The 20,879-nt window shown below is 35.3% G+C and overlaps 1 protein-coding gene across 3 annotated transcripts in view; it reads left to right on the forward strand.

The window, feature by feature from the left end:
* The window catches only part of LOC147581033 (uncharacterized), a 97,068-nt gene that overhangs the window by 14,906 nt on the left and 61,283 nt on the right, over positions 1-20,879 (forward strand). Inside the window, exon 1 of one of the 3 annotated variants that reach the window (XR_015251327.1) lies at positions 14,034-14,143. The exons of 1 other annotated variant lie outside the window; for it this stretch is intronic. Coding sequence is in view for 1 of the 2 variants with exons in the window: in XM_086707245.1 (XP_086563371.1) it covers positions 14,065-14,143 (79 nt within the window). In the remaining variant the exon portion in view is untranslated. Of the gene's footprint in view, positions 1-14,033; positions 14,144-20,879 lie in introns of those variants that run through there. One more of the 3 variants, XM_086707245.1, reaches the window with a different exon arrangement.

Raw genomic sequence — 20,879 nt, forward strand, 5'->3', positions numbered from 1 at the left:
TTATCTTCGTATAGACAATGCTTCTTAGATGTTTATTCCCTTTTAACGTGATTAATTTACCTTCATAGATAATACATGCCATAATACATATTTAAAACCCACAAAATGGGACTTAATGAAAGGCAAGTCTCCTGGCCACTCTATACACTGGTTGAGCAATTTAATCTCCCTCACAGGCAAACCATATTACCGATTTATTATGTATCCTTTCAGAGATATTATATGTATGCATATATATGCATTTATACATTAGGCAATGGTATACTTTCCATACTGTTACAAAATCTAGTTTTTCTCTTCTGACAGTGTGTCTCACTGGGTTCAGTATTCCATATCAGCCCAAATATAGTTGCTTTTTAACTTCTGTAAGGCTTTTACTGTCTTGACCTACTCTTCATATATTAGATGGCCCTATATTAATAGAGATTTGAGTTGGTTTTTCAGTCTTTTGCTATTACAAAACAATGCTGTGGTAAATATTTTTGTACATAAATCTCTGCAAAATTGTTGAAATACAGCTGCAAGATAAATTCCTGAAGATAGAATTTCTCATTAAAAGAATAGGTACATTTTTAATACATAATAGATGAGAGAGAGAGAGAGAGAGATAGGTAGGTAGATAGATAGATAGATAGATAGATAGATAGATAGACAGACAGATGATAGATATTGCCAAGTATACTCCATAGTGATTGATGGCATCACTTAAAAAATATTTTCCTTTAGGGACCAAAAAGCTAAATATTAGCAATATACTGTGTTCAAGAATGTAAGTATATCTCAATGACAAAAATGGGGTTACCATATACTTTTAAAGTGACTATATAATTGTCACCAACGTAGTTTAATTCCAGAATCCTACTGTGGGTGAATTGGGTAGGAAGAGGCAGAAGGTTTCTTGTGGTATTTTGGTTTAGAGATTTTTTGAGAGGGTCACTTAAAAAGCAAATCAAAATAAAGTTTGTAACCAATGTGAGTTTGGTTTGGTTTAAAATAATCTAATTTATAGAGAAGAGAAAGGAAAAAGGAGTTTGTGGTTAGGTTTTTTCCACAGTAGCTTGTTTGCATTTGGTTGTGACTTGCAAGACATACAGACCATAGTCGCAGTCTGACTCACGTAGACATTTAAACTTTAAGTCTAGAAGAAGGATATGTTCATTTTATCCACTTTCTAATAGTGAAAAAGAAGGAGTGGAAGACACATTCTATCTTGTGTTGGGAAATTTGGTATTTTCAGGCTTTATGCCTCATCTGCTTTCCTTGCCTAACTTTCCAGAAAAACAAAGCTCATATATTTCCTCAATATTTTCTTAATACCCCCAAATGTCTTAGAGCATATTTAAATGTTCACTAGCGTGGAAACACTCCTTGAGTGTTTCATAAAAATTCACAGTAGTTTTCTATCTCATAAACAATGTTTTTTTAAGTACTGTAGGAGCTTTTTTTCCCCTTTAATCTGCTCCCCAAGCTCTGATCCATCCAATATATTTTTATCATTTTCCAGTTTTCAATCAACCCCAAAATACCTCAAAATTATTTTTTCTGTATCTTCAGAAAACAGCCAATTCTCAAGTGTATATGGAGAAGTTAATAAATCTAGATTCTAGAAAGGCACCATTAGACCCATAGGATCAAGTCATAAGAACTAATCAATTCTTACTTGTTCCTTATGCCATGAAATAGCTCAAATTACTAATTGGAAAGGAAAACACACACATACACACAAAAGCACTGTTTTTAATGAGCTCAAACATTCTTTTGCCTTTTGAAAAAAACTGGTGAATTAAACATTACATATAGTTAAATCTCCCTTTTGATTAGATTTGATTGTTACAAGTCATACATCTAATATACACTCAAATTTTCAAAGTTCTAATACATGTAAACATGTATAAATATAGCATATGCAATGTATATGTCTATAATAGATAAAAAATTTGATGACTTTTGTAACACATACATTTTTTTTTTCTTTACACCAGTAGTGAAAATAGAAGAGTAGAAATCCTCCTGTCTCTAATTTAACTGATGGTGATATATGAGGTGACCTGCCCAAAGTCAAACATTGAATCCTCATGATCACCTTGAATATGCAGCATCTATAGAATGGGTCAATAACACTGAGTTTATAATAATGAGTAGGATAGGTTGGTAAATACTGATGTGACATAAGGGCTAAGTTCTTTTTATTTTCCCTTTCCTGTTTCTTTTTCTTTTCTTTTCTTTTTTTGCACAGGGTTATTGTCCTGGCACCATTTGTTTAAAAAACTGCCTTTTTCCCCATCAAATTGTGCCTGCTCCTTTACTGAAAATTAGTTGACCATACATGTGTAGAATATTTCTGGATTTTTAATTCTCGTCCATTGCTCTATGTCTAATTCTATGCCAATACTACATTGTCTTGGTTATTATAGCTCTATAATAAGTCTTCCAACTTTGTTCTGTTTTTTCAAAATTGTTTCAGCTATTCTAGATCCTCGGCATTTTCCTATAAAACCCTTAGAATCAGCTTGTAAATTTTAACACGGAAACTCCTGGAATTTGTATAAGGATTCTAATGAGTCTATAAATCAATTTGGGAAAAGTTGACATTTTATAATTTTTTTAAAGATTTTTTATGTTTATTTTTGAGAGAGAGAGAGAGAGTGAGAGAGAGCAAGAAAGCACAGATGGAGGAGGTGCAGAGAGAGAGGGAGACACAGAATCTGAAGCAGGCTTTAGCCTCTGAGCTGTCAGCACAGAGCCCAATGCGGGGCTCAAACCCAGGAGCAGTGAGATCCTGGCCTGAGCCCAAGTTGGATGCTTAACCGACTGAGCCACCCAGGCGCCCCAACATTTTATAATTTTGAGTCTTCCAACCTGCAAGCATGGAATAACTCACGATTTACTTAGGTCTTCTTTAATTTATCTCAGCAGTGTTTTGTCATTTTCAGGGTATAGATTTCCCATGTATTTTATTATGTTTTTTAATAATTATTTCATATTTTCAATGCTGTTATAAATTATATTGTTATTTTAATTTTTTTTAATGTTTATTTATTTTGGGGACAGAGAGAGACAGAGCATGAATGGGGGAGGGGCAGAGAGAGAGGGAGACACAGAATCAGAAGCAGGCTCCAGGCTCTGAGCCATCAGCCCAGAGCCTGACACGGGGCTCGAACTCACGGACCGCGAGATCGTGACCTGAGCTGAAGTCGGACGCTTAACCGACTGAGCCACCCAGGCGCCCCTATATTGTTATTTTAAAATACCAGTTTCCAAATTTGTATTACTAGTGTATAGAAATAGTATTAATTTTTTACATACAATTTTTCATTCTGATTCTGCTGACCATAAATTAAAAAAAAATTTTTTTTAATGTTTATTTATTTTTGAGACAGAGAGAGACAAAGCATGAACGGGGGAGGGTCAGAGAGAGGGAGACACAGAATCTGAAACAGGCTCCCGGCTCTGAGCTGTCAGCACAGAGCCCGACGCTGGGCTTGAACGGACCGTGAGATCATGACCTGAGCCAAAGCCAGCCGCTTAACCGACTGAGCCACCCAGGTGCCCCTGACCATAACTTTTTATACTAGCACTGCGTAGATGGCCACTCATTTGCCTGTGTGCAGAATCAATTCCAGCCACAAAACTAAGAGCAACACTAAAGTGGAAGTGACAGCCCCACTTTAGCTGCTTCTATAAGTTTTCCACTCACTATTAATGTTTTTGAGAAGTGTGATCTGCTTCCCGTTTTGGTTAGACGTGGAGGCCTTGGGATTCATCTTGGCATCCTCTCCACTGGTCTACTACCAGATCTTGCATGACCAAGCCCCAGTGGACCTTATATGTGACTAGGACTATGTTCTTTCTCATACAACTCTCAACTTACATGGCAAGGAAAAATGAACCACAATCAGTGGCAAGCTCTGAAACAGTAAAATAAATGCTTCTGTATACACCAAATAAACATATTACATGTTTTTATAGTTAGAAACATACCCTGGGATGTAACATGGTTGTTTTGAAGGGAGAAGGGCATCTCTAAATAAAACAATTTATACAATTTCGTCTCATCGCCATTGCAAGAAATATATATATATATATATATATATATATATATGTTTATACACACATGTGTGTATGTACATCTTTGAATAAAATATAAATAATGGAAATTTTGGACATGAATTTGCTAGGAGTGGCACAAAAGCTGTTGACTGTGGGAAACAGTGAATGGTTTAAGTGTGTATATTTTATATTTTGATCCCCAAAGATTTAAAGTTTGTTTTTCACCACAGTGAAACCAAGACATAATAGCCTTGCATTTGGGTTTTCCTTGTAGCCCAACAGTATACCCAGCTGGGTTAGTTTCTGCATCCCATGGGCTGAACACCCTTGCCCATTTTCAAACCCCCTGGAATTCAGAGTCCATGTAAATACAGGCTGTGTCAACAGGAGGCTCAGCCAGAGTGGCACTTGTGGCCTGGTATCCTCAGACGGTCAGTGTTTAGCAAAACTCTATAATTTTAGCTTTCAAAGACTCAAGCCCTGAATTTTGTAATCTTTCATAACTTTTTCCTGAAATGTATTCACTGAGGAAGGCAAGGAAAGAGAGCTTTCTACTTCATTCTCAGGCTTCAAAGCATGCTATTAGTGTCATCCACAAATCTCTGAAGGCTGTGCAGAGGCCACACGCTGCCATTTCAGGGGACGACTGCTGGGCTCCCTTGGGGGAAATTTATTATTTCTGAGAAGAAACTTGCTTTTCATTTGTAAACACTTTGCACATTGGGGTCCATTTTCCAATATGATTTTACAATCGTATTTTCTGAGTGTTTGAATGGTTTTGGACAGAATTCTGTCTTAAGTCTTCCTCATTTCCTTTGGGATAAGGTTGCTCAGTGATTGCAAAATTCTACAGTCAAAGGAGCTAGCTAATTACAGTTGGGATTGGATATACCTGATTCATAAAAGTGCTAAATAAATATTGAATGAGTTGAATTACATTAGGAAATAGAAGCAAATCTTACCAGGGAAGATATACAGGCTGTCCCTGTATAACTTTGGTTAAGATTCTTTACTACTTTGGATCATTTTTTATCTTGTAAGTAACATGAGGAGTTTGAAACGGTCTCTAAAATTCCTTTTACTTTTAAAATTGTATTTTATTATGTATTTGTAAATTGCAAAACTTCGTTTAAAATATATAGATTTTATTTACATAAATATATACAGACTATGATACTTCTTGGATTTTGACTAATTGTTAACTTTTACTTATGCTTCATGAATATAGCCTGAGTTTTTATGTTTGTTTCTTTTTTGCCTGCATGATGCAAAAATTAGTAGTTAAAAATGAAGATTCTATTACAACCCTTTGTTGAGTCTACATTTCCCAACCCTTTGTTTAGTCTACATATACATTTTGCTGTTTAGGATTGACTAGTACTAAGGTCAGGTATATGAAGCCATATACAAAGATTTTTTAAAAGGGAAAATTCAAACAAACTATAATTACATGAAATGCCATGTTTCATTGGGAAAACAGCCACTAAAATGTAAAGATAAAGCTAACCTGTTTACCTCTTTTAAGAAGGCACAGCTTTCTGAGTGTTTTTATCTTGTCTAAAAAACTGTAGTATTTTAAAAATCCTTAAGACTACTCCTTCTATTCTGTCTGTGAAGTTGTTTTCTTGGTGAAAAGCCATTTCCCCCACTTAATCACATTTTTATATTTGCTGCTGTGTTTTCCAGAGCATGTTCCATGTGGGATAAAAAATGTTTAAAACTCTTTAAAAGGAGTCTATAGTGAAATAAGTTTGGAAGACACTGAATTAAATTAAACTGAACAGATAATGGCAGGACTGCTCCAAAGACTTGATACACAAATGCACATTGTAAATATCTGGTAGAGAGTAAATACCACGTGGAGATTCCTAGACTTAGTTCACCATGGGCCTCTTTGCGGAGAGAAATATACCCTGTGAAAAATGCCACTTAGAAGATGATTAAAACATCTTGACCTACAGAATTCTAAGTGCTTAGGAAATCTCACTACTTAAAAACACATCATCTTTTCCATCTACAGCATACCTATATCTGTGCAATAGACACAGTCTCATGGGCTTCTGGGCATCAGTGAAAATTAAGATCTGTCTCCCTTTTGATAGAAACAAACTTTTCAGGTAAACAATCTTTAGTATCTTGAAAATAGATACTTACTTACCTGTATACAAATTCTCTTTATGATCTTCCACAGTAATGTTACGAACTTTATTCCAGCTGTTAGACCTATGATTTTGACACTTAAATAATTTCTGTCTAATAAATGATTTAAAACCAGTTCTAGTCTCCTTTTAAAGTTTGCTTTGACTGTAGTCTTGACATGTTTCTGTATGAGTGACTTTGCACATCTGGACATTAACATATTTCATTTTCTAGTATTCAGACTTTTGGTATAAACCTAAGCTGAGTTGGAGGATTTATAAGTTACTTCCTTCATTAACAGTCCTTCAGGAAATTGTGTGTGTATGATTTTTTTAATGTGTTCTCACTGCCTCTTTGAGGTCCTGTCCAAAGTTTTATGTACATAGTGTCAGAAACCCAGGTCAGTCTAGGACTAGTACGTGATCATTGGTTCACAAATCTAAAACTCATAGGAATTACCTAAGGAGTTTGTTAAAAATTTAAATTTCTGGGGCTCTTCCATAGGACATTTTGATTTATTTCATCTTGGGTGTTATATACTCCCAGACTGATTCTGATGCACTACCAGGCTTGAAACACACTATACATTACATGAAAGATATTTTAAATGATGCTAAGCCAATGATCCATCCAATGGAATGTGTTACTGAAGGTTAGATGTGGAATTTTGAATTATTATAAACTCATTTGTATTATGTCATCAGAAGTTATAATCTTTAGAATTAATTTCTGGAATATCTGTGTCTCTTTTTAAAAAAAAAAATTTTAATGTTTATTTTTGTGAGAGAGAGAGCAAACAGGGGAGAAGCAGAGAAAGAGGGAGACACAGAATCCAAAGAAGGCTCCAGGCTCTGAGCTATCAGCACAGAGCCTGATATGGGGCTTGAACCCACAAACTGTGAGATCATGACCTGAGCCGAATCAGGCACTTAACCGACTGAGCTGCCCAGGCACCCCAGGAAGATCTGTGTCTCTTAATCAGAATCTCTCATATCTAAGAGCTTTTAGCAATCACATGAGTGTAGAAAGATAGAAGTCCTGTCTGGTTGTGAATTACAAGTCACCATTACGATCGATTCATCTTAACTAGGTATTGACATATAAAAATGCAAATTATACTCTCTAACCATTTTCCTAACTGCTATAGGAAACTAGGAGCTAAACTGCTTAAAAAAGAAACTTTCTTTTATTCATAGTCTAGATTAGGACATCCTCTTTTTCATTTTCTGTAACCATTCTGTGCCTCAATATCACATTACTTAAGTGAGTCAATATGTAACATTTAGAACAGTGTATGGCACTTAGTAAAAATTCAAAATAATTACTATTATTATTTTACTATCGTTCCAGTGATCCTGTCTTTAGTTAAGAAGTAAGCCCGAATAAGCCATGTTAGGGGTCTTCCTTTCTGGCTTTTCCTTCTCTGAGAACCAGAATCTTGAGTGCAATTGACAGGCGTTATGTTTTCCTTTTGGTATCTACCTAGAACCACATTTAATGTGATCATTTAACACATAAAATATGTACAATTGCCATGGAATGACATCATAATTAAGCATCTATATATATTTCCAAAATTTTCACACAAGATTCATGCAAATCTCTTAGTTTGTTAAGCCCATTGGCTCTTCTTGAGTGCTAATATGAGTTTATCTTCTTGCATTGTTCATATCCTTCCAATCTTCTTGTGGACCATTAGTCATGGCCTCAAACACCATGTGTCCATGGCAGATTTTGTTTACTGTATGTCAGCTTTATTTATCCTAGTGTTGGATATGTGAAATACATTTATATGTTCTTCTATAGTCTGCAGCAGAAGACAACTTTTATACCATGTAGCTGTTTATGACCTTGCTTCAAGTTCATTGTCAATAGAGTCTTCATAATTGGCTCCTCCTGATTATGAATTTGCTTGTCACACCAGGAATTACTTTGCTTGCTACTTGGGACATTCGGAAGGCATCAATGAAAGCCATGTCAACATATTGTTGTCTTAAAAGGTATGTGTGTGTTGGTATATGTATGAGTGTGTGTGTGTGTGGGAAGGTATTGGTTTGCTCCTAATTTCATTCAGACTGCAATTAGCAGGAATGCAGATACTATAAACTTAACAACATCAAAAAAATTTTTTGGGTACATGCAAGCTGTATTTGTACATATTGCTGCTTTGTCTTTTTTTCCACATTTAAAGGGGGTAAGATTTTAGGTTTTCAGATCTGTATTTACCTATGCTATATTTTATCTTGCAAGTTCAAGCTGTTATATTTATTTACTCAGAATATTTACTTCACTATTGACTGAGACAGACATGGGCACTGTTATCTCCAATCGCAGTTTAGTCATGAGAATTCTAGAATGGTGTTTGATATGGGTTTTGCTTGAATCTGGACATGCGTTGGATTTAATATGATAGGATATTTTGAAAATGCTTGATTAGGTATACAATTCTGTTCTATAAATTCATTTTTAAAATTTTAAAATTTCGATTCAAAAGTTGAAGAATTATCCTACTGTCATCCAGATTTCCAGCTACCTGGTACTTTGCTTTTAGTAGGCTGCAGACTGTAGAATATAGGATCTTACTCACTGAAATCTGGCTTGTAGGAGAGGGTCTTAAGAAACATATCTGCACTCATGTGCTCTTTTCTCCTTTAAAATGAATCAATTAAATATTAATATTAGATGATAATCTACTCAAGATTTAAACTATATATTCAGACAGAACTGTGCCCTTTTGCTCTTCTTCTTTTTTTTTTTTATAAAGACATTTCTGTATGTAAGTTAATGGAATAACTTCATTCACTTGGAATGCTGAGGTTGAATACATTTTTAGTCATTTTACCTAATAAGGTACATCATTCATATTGGGTCATTTAAACTAAACTTGGAGAAGGATCCCAGAAGAGGTTCACAGTGCTGGAGGAATTCTCAAACCACAAGAAAAGGCTTGTAGTCATCAATAATATGTTACAAATCTAAGATGAAATGTGATAAGGATATGTTTATCACTCCATAAGAAAAATATGTAATACAGTCTTCTGAAATTGCAGTGTTTCATCAGAACTCTCAGCTGCCAAAGACTGCATAAACAGTTTCTGGGAGAGGACTGTGACTTAATTGCTCTTATGGTCAACTAATCATGGGTGTACCCTTATATATTCAGTTACCTTTTGGGAATGAAGGTGAAATTTGAACACAATTTTAAGAATAAGCTCTGAATTTAGCTTTTCCTCAGTAAAAAGGCTCATCATCAGTGCTGTCTTTGATACTTTCTAGGACAAACCATGTTTCAACCACTATTTTATTCCAAAATTTACTTTAGATAAATGTGTTTGAGGTACAAAGTTCAGTAAATTATATCTTCTGACTAGATAATCTTATACTGATGATGTTCTACTTTCAGCTCTCATGACAAGATGTATGAAATAGCTTTGATATTCTTCCACATATATTATCATAATTTTCAAATAACACTTCTAATTTAATATTTTAAAATATCAGAGGCCCATTTGTCAAATGAAGAAGGAAATGTTATTTCTCCAAATAGGAGAACTTAAGGGATGAAATCCTACAAAATAATATCTAGAAATAAAATACTAGAAATAATTGTTTTTGGTAGATTTGTAAGTTATGAGATTTCATTCACAAGCAGGCAGAAACACACACAACCACACATATACATACGAACACTGAGGATTTATAGTTACAGTCAGTTATGCCGAGTGGGCATCTCTGGTCTTGGTAAGGTAGGAAGCAGCTTCCCTTTGAATAGAAGTAGAAATAATGTGCCCCTATCCGCCTTCAAAGTCCATTCTCAAAGTCTTTTATTCAAGTACACATCTCTCTGTCTGCCTGTGCCTTTTTGATCAACGGATCTATGGAAATTATGGATCAGGTGAAAACTGGGACACATTGATATTGGAATGGGAGTCTTTTAACCAATAAAATATCCTCGAAAGACCATTTTTGTTTTGACAAGGTAGAAAATTCCTATTTTGTTTATAATTAAAAAATATCTATGTTTATTTATTGTTTACTTATTTATTTTGAGAAAAAGCACATGTGAGCAAGAGGAGGGGCAGAGAGAGAGTGGGAGAGGATCCCAAGCCGGCTTATGCTGTCAGCACAGCACAGTGTAGTGAACCACGTAATCATGACCTGAGCTGAAATCAAGAGTCAGATACTCTCTGATCTAAATGAGATTCCTGGATTCTTTAGTCAATTTTTGTGCCAAAGATTTTGGAAGATTGTCCTATTAACCTTGTGATTTCACTTTGTATGTATGGAATGAAAGATTCATATGATAAATGATGCTCTAGATCCACTTTGATGTTGGTAGGATATTCCTTATCCATATCCTGAGTCTTAAACAAGTTATCTTTAGACAGCTATTCAAGTATGCAAATAAGACTGCAGTGTCTTTTGTTGAAGACACCTTCTTTCTCCATTTAATCCTCTTGTCTAATTGACCAGAGGCATGGGTTATCAATAGTCCATTGACAGCCTGAGACTTTACTGACAAAACTACTTGATCAGTTTCTGCAACTGTTCTTTCAATTTGTTCACATATGCTGTTTAAAATTTTGAGTTAAATAGCCCCTATTATATGTTTTTAATAACAGCTTTACTGAGATGTAATTCATACATAGGTGTAAAATTCACCTATTTAAAGTGTACAATTCAAAATAATAAAATACCTAGGAATAAACTTAACTAAAAAAGGTGAAAGACCTGTACTCTGAAAACTACAAAACACTGATGAAAGAAATTGAAGATGACACAAACAAATGGAAAGATATTTCATGCTCATGGATTGAAAGAACTAGTATTGTTAAAATGTTCATACTACCCAAAGCGATCTACAGAGTTAATGCAATCTCTATTAAAATACCAGCAGGATTTTTCAAAGAAATGGAAGAAATAATACTAAAATTTGTATGGAACCGCAGAAGACCCTGAATCACTAAAGCAATCTTGAAAAGGGAGAACAAAGCTAGAGGTATTATAATAGTAGATTTCAAGATACATTACAAAGCTGTAGTCATCAAAACAGTATGGCACTGTTGGCCATACTGATGGCAACAGTATGGCATAGATCAATGGAACAGAGTTGACAGTTCAGAAATAACCCACACTTATGTAGTCAATTAATCTATGACAAAGGAGGCAAGAATATGCAATGGGAAAAGACAATCTCTTCAACAAATAATGCTGGGAGAACTGGACAGCTATATGCAAAAGAAAGAAACTGGGCCACTTTCTTACACCATACACAAAAATAAACTCAAAATAGATTAAAGACCTAAATGTGAAACCCAAGACCATAAAACTCCTAGAGGAAAACATAGACAGTAATTTCTTTGACACTGACCATAGAAATATTTTTTTAGATATGTCTCCTTAGGCAAGGAAAACAAAAGCAAAATTAAACTATTGGGATGGTGCCAAACTAAAAAACTTTTGCACAGTGAAGGAAACCATCAACAAAACAAGAAGGCAACCTACTAAATGGGAGAAAAAAGTTATAAATGACAATCCAATAAAGGGTTAATATCCAAAATATATAAAGAACTTATACAACTCAATACCAAAAAATAATAATAATAATAATAATAATAATCTGAATAAAAAGTGGGCAGAGGACCTAAACAGACATTTTTTTTCCCAAGGAGGACATATAGATGGCCAACAGATACATGACATGGTGCTCAATATCATTAATTATCAGGGAAATGCAAATCAAAACTACAATGAGGGTCGTCTGGGTGGATCCGTTGATTGAGTGTCTGACTTCAGCTCAGGTCATGATCTCACGGTTTGTGGGTTTGAGCCCCACTTTGGGCTCTGTTCTGACAGCTCAGACCCTGGAGCCTACTTCAGGTTCTCTGCCTCCCTCTCTTTCCCTGCTCTCCTGCTTGCACTCTGTCTCTCCCTCTCAAAAATAAATAAATATTAAAAAAAACACAACTACAATGAGCTATTACCTTACACTTGTCACAATGGCTAATATGAAAAACACAAGAAACAAGTGGTGATGAGGATGTGGAGAAAAAGGAACCTTATCCACTGTTTTTAGGAATGCAAATTGGTACAGTCCCTGTCAAAAACAGTGTGAAGATTCTTCAAAATATTAAAAGTATAAATACAATATGATCCAGTAATTCCACTCCTGGCTATTTACCTGGAGAATACAAAAACAAAACATAACAAAATGAACAAACATTAATTTGAAAAGATATATAGACTGCTATGTTTATTGAAGCATTACTTATAATAGCCAACACATGGAAGCAACCCAAGTGTTCCACCACAGATGAATGGATAAAAAGTGGTGCATATACATATACACTTAAATATATAATGGAATACTACTCAGCCATAAAAAATGATATCTTGCCATTTACAACATAGATGGGCCTGGAGGGTATAATGATAAGTGAAGTAAGTCGGGCAGAGAAAGACAAATACCATATGATTTCACTTGTATGGATAATTTAAAAAATAAAATAAACAAACAAGGGAAAAAAGAGGCAAACCAAAACCAGACTCTTAAATACAACTGTGGTTGCAAGAGGGGAAGGGGGGCAGGGGATGGATGAAATAAATAAAGGGGATTAACAGTGCACAAACACAAGGCTCTGGAGTAGCTCAGTTGGTTAAGCATCTGACCTCAGCTGAGGTCATGATCTCATGATTTGTGAGTTTGAGTCCTGCATAGGGTGAGCTTGTGCCCTGCTTTGGATGAGCTCGAGTCCCGGCATTGGATGAACTCAAGCCCCGCTTTGGGTGAGCCCTGCTTCTCTCTCTATCTCTCTCTCTGCCCCTAGTGGGATTCTCTCTCTCTCTCTCTCTCTCTCTCTCTCTCTCTCTCTCTCTCTCTCTCTCCCCCTCTCTCTGCCCTTCACTCACTTGTGCTCTTTCTCTCTCGAAACAAAACAAACACACACACGATAAAGTGTACAATTCAGAACATTTTATTATATTCAGGGTTGTGCAACTATAACCAAAATCAATTTTAGAGCAGTTCCATCATCCAAAAAGGAATCCTGTACCCATTAGCAGTTCTTCTTTATTTCCTTCCATCCCACTTTTTCCATCCCCAGCCTTAGGCAGCCACCAATCTACTTTCTGTTTCTATGTATTTGCCTATTCTGAACATTTCATATAAATTGAATCATACAATATGATTTCAAGGTTTTCGAGATTTATCCGTGTTTTAGCATGTGTGAGTAGTTCATTTCTTTTTATTCCTGAATAGTATTCCATTTAATTGATATACCACATTTTTAATCCATTCATGAATTGATGGAAATTTCAGCTCTTTCTACTTTTGGCTATTAATGAATAACACTTCTATCAACATTTGTGTACAAGTTTTTGTGTGAACATGTTTTCATTTCTCTTGGATATATACCCAGGAGTGGAATTTCTGGGCCAGATGGCAACTCTATGCTTAACATTTGAATAGCCAGACTATTTTCCAAAGCAGCTGCATCATTTTGCATTCTTATCAGCAGTATATAAGGATTCCAATGTCTCTACATCCTCGCCAATAATTGTCATTATCTGTCTTTTTGATTATAGCCATTCTCGCAGATGTGAAGTACTATCTCATTGTGACTTTGATTTGCATTTCCATAATAGATAATGACGTTTGTCATCCTTTCATTTGTTTATTGGCCATTTGTGATCTTCTTTGGAGAAATGTTTTTTCATATTTTTGCCATTTTTTAATAGGGTTATTTCTTTTATTATTGTTGAGTCATGGGAATTCTTTATATATTCTAGATATGAGCCCCTTATCAGACATATGATTTGTAACAGTTTTTTCCATTCTGTGTGTTGTCATTAGCCTGAGTCCTGGAATAGGAAGACATGTGCAGCAGAGTGATAACAGTCCAGCCACAGCCATCGATGCCTACACCACTAAATCCATCACTAACAATTTTGGCAGGTAAACTAATCAGTATGTTTTATGAATGTTTTTGAAATGAATGAAGGTTAGAAGCTAAAATAAAGAAGATCAAGACCTTCTTAAGTCAAAGTTTGTATAAAAGAAAAATGTAAGACTTACTAAAAATTATGTTTATACTTCCCTTGAAATCACAAATATGGTCAGCTTTAAACCATGCAGCTGGTGGTTTTTCTTCCAAGAGAACTTATTATATCTTTAGAGTCCCCTCTTTTCATGTATGTAATGTCCTTCTACTTTACAGCCATTGCTAAAAGCCAAGAATCTTATTGCCTTGAAGTCTACCACTCTCAGGTCATTTCTTGCCCCTAGTACTGTCTCTCCATCAAAACTATTTGGATATATGTCACATTCACTCAGGAAGTCACTTTTTTCCTTTCTTTCTTTTTTTTTTTTTTTTTAATTTTTTTTTTTTAACATTTATTTATTTTTGGGACAGAGAGAGACAGAGCATGAACAGGGGAGGGGCAGAGAGGGAGACACAGAATCGGAAGCAGGCTCCAGGCTCTGAGCCATCAGCCCAGAGCCCGACGCGGGGCTCGAACTCACAAACCGCGAGATCGTGACCTGAGCTGAAGTCGGACGCTTAACCGACTGAGCCACCCAGGCACCCCCACTTTTTTCCTTTCTAAGGGGAGTAAAAGTTTAACAGGCATAGCTATGGCTCTGTAATTTATGCTGCTAGATTAATGGGAAAGGACTAGATTCTTGAACCTTTATTCTCTTTCACATAATTTGTATCCTAAATTATGCTGCATGGTTGGCCATTCTGTGTGCAGAATCAATCCTGGATAAAAAAGTAAGAACAGTACTAAACAAACATAATGTAAAAGAGGTAATCCATATTCTGCAACTGCAATAATTTCCCAATAATTTCTTAATCAACAAATATACATTTGATAGTGTAAGGAACTGCAGTTAGTGATTTTGGAGACACAGAGGTACTTTGCAACCAAGTTCCATCTATAGGAAGATTTTACCCAATTGCAAGCATATGGCATTACCTATTTTGGCTATGCTTACTTTGTAACCACACAGTCAAAACACGAATGACTCTATGTGCATGTGTAGGCGCACCGTGGTACAATGTGGAGATGTTTAAAATCACTTTATCTTTCCATTCTGTATAGTATGGAATAGTTCTCTTGGGTAATTGTGTAAGACTTTCCATAGTCCAATTATAAGTATGAAAAGCAACAGAAGTAGCATAAAGAAGACATCTCATTTGTTTAAGTCATGGGTCAAAATGTTCCCAGAGGAAGAAAGAGCATAGAAATAATGAGATGAGTACCCAACTATGATCAATGGTTTTTGAAAAATAAGTTCCAGGGGCACCTGGGTGGCTCAGTCAGTTGAGTGTCCAACTCTTAATTTCATTCAGCTCAGGTCATGATCTCATGGTTGGTGAGTTCAAGCCCTACGTTAGGCTCTATGCTGACAGCTTGGAGCCTGCTCGGGATTCTCTCTCTCTCTGCCCCTCCCCTGCTCTCTCTTTCTCTCTCCCTCTCTCAAAAATAACATTTAAAAACAAAAATTATTAAGAATAAAGAAAAATAATTTCTATGAGAAAGTACAAAACAATGTGCATTTTCAGCTATGCACAGAAGGTTGACATAGATTAATCGGCTGCCTTGGCATCTGAATTCTTTTTTTCCAAATGTTGTTTAACAAGTTCTATTCTAGAGTTGCCCATACCCTATGGCTGGGTTCATTTTTAAGGTAGCATCATTCCCTAAAAATCTGTATGCTGTTTTCTGAGGCTCCATTTGAGTAGCTTTCACTTGAAAAAAACATTGGCAGAGATCTATTTCAGATAAATCAAATTACTCTTCAATAATTTAAAGAAATACATTCCTTAGATATTATTTTAATCATTAAGATATAAAAATACTTCTCCTACTGTGTCATGTAAGTGTATTTTCCTATAAAACATTCTTCTGCTACTTAATAATTGTTTTCATGAGAAGGTGTCTTTTTTTAAATTTTTTTTTAATGTTTATTTATTTATGAGAGAGAAAGAGAGAGAGCAGGGGAGGGGCAGAGAGAGAGGGAGACACAGAATCTGAAGCAGGCTCCAGGCTTTGAGCTTCCAGCACAGAGTCAGATGCAGGGCTAGAACTTACAAACTGCAAGATCATGACCTAAGCTGAAGTCGGACGCTTAACCAACTGAGTCACCCAGGCGCCCCGAGAAGGTGTCTTTGGTGAGACGCCTGTAAAGAACAGCTTGTATCACAGAAGTACAACTAAATCTCCTTTATTTATTATAAACACGAGAGCTAGCCTTTGAATTTTGGCAGATAGATACTATAACATTCTGGATAGACAGAGTATTTACTGCATGCCTATGAACACAGGGTTGTTAACAACCTTCCACGAAACCCATATCCTGCCCAAGGTTTACAATTCCTTCTCTTTTGAAATCCTGGTAGAGTCAGCAGCTAATAAGATTTAAATAACACTTTTTAGTAAGGTTACTCCTTAGTGGTTGAGAATTCAGACACACAAGTGTGTTCTGGAATATGATTTGACTTTAATTAAAAGGTTGGCCCTAAAATATTTCAGTCATACATCAGTGTTATAAGCAATATTTTTTTGAAAATGTTCAGAACAGATTTTATAATGGCTTATTAAATCCCTGAGGCAAATCTTCTACGGCTCATCTCCACATGGAGAAGAGAAGTAGTGCCTTTCATTCAGTGAGAATAACTGATTAAGCTCCTTAATCTTCATAATCGCATGCTGTATCCTGTCTTTTAACATGGTAAGAACGTTCCCAGCCCCAGTGCCTATCAGAAAATGTGACTTTGAACCACTGCTAACCAGATATAACTTCAGAAAAGAAGTGTTTTCCAGATCTGATCATCTAAGAAAATCGTTAATTGTAGTTGCTTGGGATTTTTTGCGAGATGTTCTAGAAATAAAAAAGTGTAAGTCTTAAATACTTTGCATCAATCTTGATTAAAATGAAAAGAAGGTATGACAAAGGTATCTAGTACAAAAACTTAAGAGCGAAACTGCTGTTTTGAAGTAGTATATACCAGTCATTACTGCTTTAGGCAACAGAAAAGGAGAAAATTGGAGAATATTTTCACACCAGTGCCCATAAGAACATTATCCAGCAAAAGCATTATTTTTTAAGTAAACTTTTGTCTTAGAATAAATAGGTTTGTATTCAAAGAAAAGTTGGAAAGATAGTACAGAGAGTTCCCATATACTCTTCATTCACTCAGTTTCCCCTATTATTGTGTTACATTATTATGGTACATTTGTCACAGCTCTAATAAGAAGCCAACGTTGGTGTATTACTATTAACTAAGCTCCACATTTTATTCACACCATCTTAGCCAAAATGCCAAGAAGTGAGGCACGTTATTCAGATTTCATTAGATTTTCCCTAATGTCTTTTGTGTGCCAGGATCGAATCCATGGTATCATATTTAGTCATTGTGTCTCCTTAGCCTTCTCTGGTTTATGACAGATTCTGAATCTTTGCTTGTTTTTGATGATTTTGGCTGTTTTGACAAGTGGTGTTCAGGTATTTGTCTCTCAGTTTGAGCTTGTCTTATGCTTTTCTCATGGTTAAAATGGGGTTAGGTATCCTCGATGGAGTGACCACAGAGATGTCTCACTCTTGATTTCGGCTCAGGGTCATGGGATTGAGCCCCATGTAGAGCTCTGCAGTGAGTGTGGAGCCTGCTTGAAATTCTCAGACTCTACTGTAGAAATTCTCTATCTCGTACTAGATAATGCACTGCCCCTCTACCCCGCTTATGCCTTCTCTTTCTCTATCTAAAATAAAAGTAAAAAAAAAGAAATAAGGTTTCCATTTTGGCATTATCTGTATTGTACACACTTTTTCACTTTTTCATAATATAAGTACTTCGTTTTTACATATATAGTGAACAATTAAGAATAATCAAATTGGTTTTCTCTGAATATTTGATATAACTTTTCAAGGAAAAACTTTAAATATTTTCTTGTTTTGAGATAATTATAGAGATACAGGAAGTTGCCAGTAAATGTACAGGAAGGTCCCTGCACTTGTCCTCCAGCCTCCTCCAAAGTTAACATCTTGTGTAGCAATAGTAAGATAGGGATACCAAGAAATTGACACTGGTGCAATCCATGGAGCTTATTCTGATTTCTCCAGTTATGTGTGCTATCATTTGTGTGTTTATCTATTAAAGTAAAATCTTAATTTTTTGAAGTGTCTTTTATGGTCAGTAATACTAGCTGTTGTGGCAAACAATCCCCAAAATCTCAGTGACTTAACACAGTAAGAGTTGTTTCTCATTCACACAAAAGCCAATGTATTTCTGGCTATGTATCACCTTCTTCATGCTCATTTAGAAACTCTGGCTCTTTTTAGCTTGCTGGTCCATCCTTCCTTGAGTCCTAGAGTAGGATCCATTCAACTGGCAGTTGGAAAAAGGCTAATCATGGAAGTGATGCACATCACTGGTGGCCCACATTTCACTGGTCAGGCCTCAGTCACATGACTACCCTAGATGCAAGGCTAAGTGGGAAATAACCTCTAGCTATGTGTCCAGGAGGAAGAGCAAATAAGTGTTGATTTCTACCACCCTTGGTTCCTTCAGGTTAAAAGCCGGGTTTTATGCCGTATCACATCTTGTTACTATGTTTGGTACCTTTCTCTTAATCTATTTTCAAATATTCTTTCTCAATTTAGTTGTCTTAAATTCTATGTGTCTGCTTTGTTATCTTTTTTTCTTGGCAAAGAAATAGGAAAGAAAGAAATTCAATAAGTTCTAAAGGAGTTAAATACATAATTTATGCAGCCTTTCAATTGCAAAGGTTAATTTCTTTTTATTTTAAAATATCTTTTATTTGTTTTCCAATGCAGTAAAAATTAATAATCAAGATTTTACTGTGACTACATGATAAAAATATTTGGATTAAAAATGAAAATTTTGGTTAATACTCCATATATTAGACAATGTAAGAGCCAAATATAGCAACATTTAGAAACAAACATAATTTAACTTTATTTCATAGACACTTTATCAAAGTAGTTTATATCCAGAATATGGATTATAATAAGAAAAAAATAATTTTCTATGAATTTTTTTAAAAGATTTTTATTTACATAGATTAACTGCAAGTTTCTTTCTAGCCTTGCTTAATTTTAAGGGAATATCAAAAATACAAGTCTTGTGCTATTGTATTGTCAGTGATAGAAATTCAGTAACCTATTTCCACTGAACTTTACAATTGTTTGAGTTCAGTGGGGTTTATCTTCTGTCTGTATACATACTAACTTCAATGGAGGGACTGTAACTCTACAAGCCCTAATAAGTACAGCATGCTGCAGTGGGGGACTGAGTTTAAACTTAAGAAAGAGGCCACTTTTCCAACTGCAATTCTTCCATAAAAATCTTATAATAGAGGAGATAAGGCCTTAATTTAAAAATCATTGTTCCATGGAAAGTCTTTAAATAAACATGAAAGTCAGTTCTGCTCTTTAGCAATTTTTCATTCTGAAATCATTATTTCCACTGTAAAGTAATACGGTCTTTGTTGTTTGAACTACTATTAAGAAATTAAGGCCCAAGTCTAAGTAGCTAGAAATCAGTGAATAGATGGAAAACACGCATTTCTTTTAGAAGTATTTTCAACTAAAATTTTGCTTCAGTTGTGGATTTGTCAAATATACTGAAGGAACCCTGAACATAAACCCTAAGTTTAATTCTGCAAGTCTTTCCATGGTAAGTGTACATATGTAATTAAGGGGAAACCTGATGATCTATCTTTGGTGTGACTTAACATCTTGAATATGCGTGATGTCAAACCGAATCCCTGGAGCACATCAGGCTTTCCTGTTCCTCCCCAGCCACTTACATTCCTTTTCTTCTTCTCTTTCATCCTTTTCTGGCATGACAACTCAGATGTGAATATGGAAATCATCTATGGAGTTTTAAGGGACAAGCATTTCAAGCTGTTTTCCAGAGCAAAACATTTTCCCATGCAATTTTTCTATACTTTAATGCTTTTTCAAGGGTTATTAACATGTATTAATATTCTCCAACTTATTTTTCATTTTCATGCCAGAAGCTTGTTCTCAAGGATGCTTTAAAGAAAACTTAAGCAGTTTTCTTCTAAATATCTGATCTGAATTTGCCATGAGTTAATTTGTAATTAGTAGCTGGCAAAGGTTATTATGCTATGAAACTGTCATCTGGTCATTTGCCTAGCTTGAGCTATGAAATACATGAATCTTGAAGTAGGAGAATTCACATAGTGCTGTTTCAGTGAAAGGCTGAAGTTGTGGAAGGAAAAGATGGCCCTTTACCATCCAGGTGGACCTTCTTAATTTTGTGAATTAACTGGGTGAGTTGTACCTTCTTGTTGTCCTGGGCCAGACTTCTGTTTCCCATGTTAGCAGAACTGCATTCAGTAGTTCCAGACTGCTGTTCATCTGAGCCAAGGACAAAATAATTAAGAAAAGAAGTCTTCTATTTTAAAAACACTATGCACAACAAAATACAATACTAAAGATTTTTAGAATTCTTTCACTATCTAAGATCACAACAACCTTTTATTTGGACGGGTAGTGCCTCTCTGTTCTGATCAGAACATAAACTCTTATAAACTTTCTGGTGAATAATATGTCAAAATAGATCACATTCATTGACAAAGAAGTTCCTCCCTCCACACATGTAAATGTTTTTGATAAATTTTCAAATTTTTACATTTCC

The sequence above is a fragment of the Puma concolor genome, chromosome B2 (genome assembly GCF_028749965.1).
Source record: "Puma concolor isolate L17-30 chromosome B2, mPumCon1.1.hap2, whole genome shotgun sequence".
Classification (NCBI taxonomy): Eukaryota; Metazoa; Chordata; class Mammalia; order Carnivora; family Felidae; genus Puma; species Puma concolor.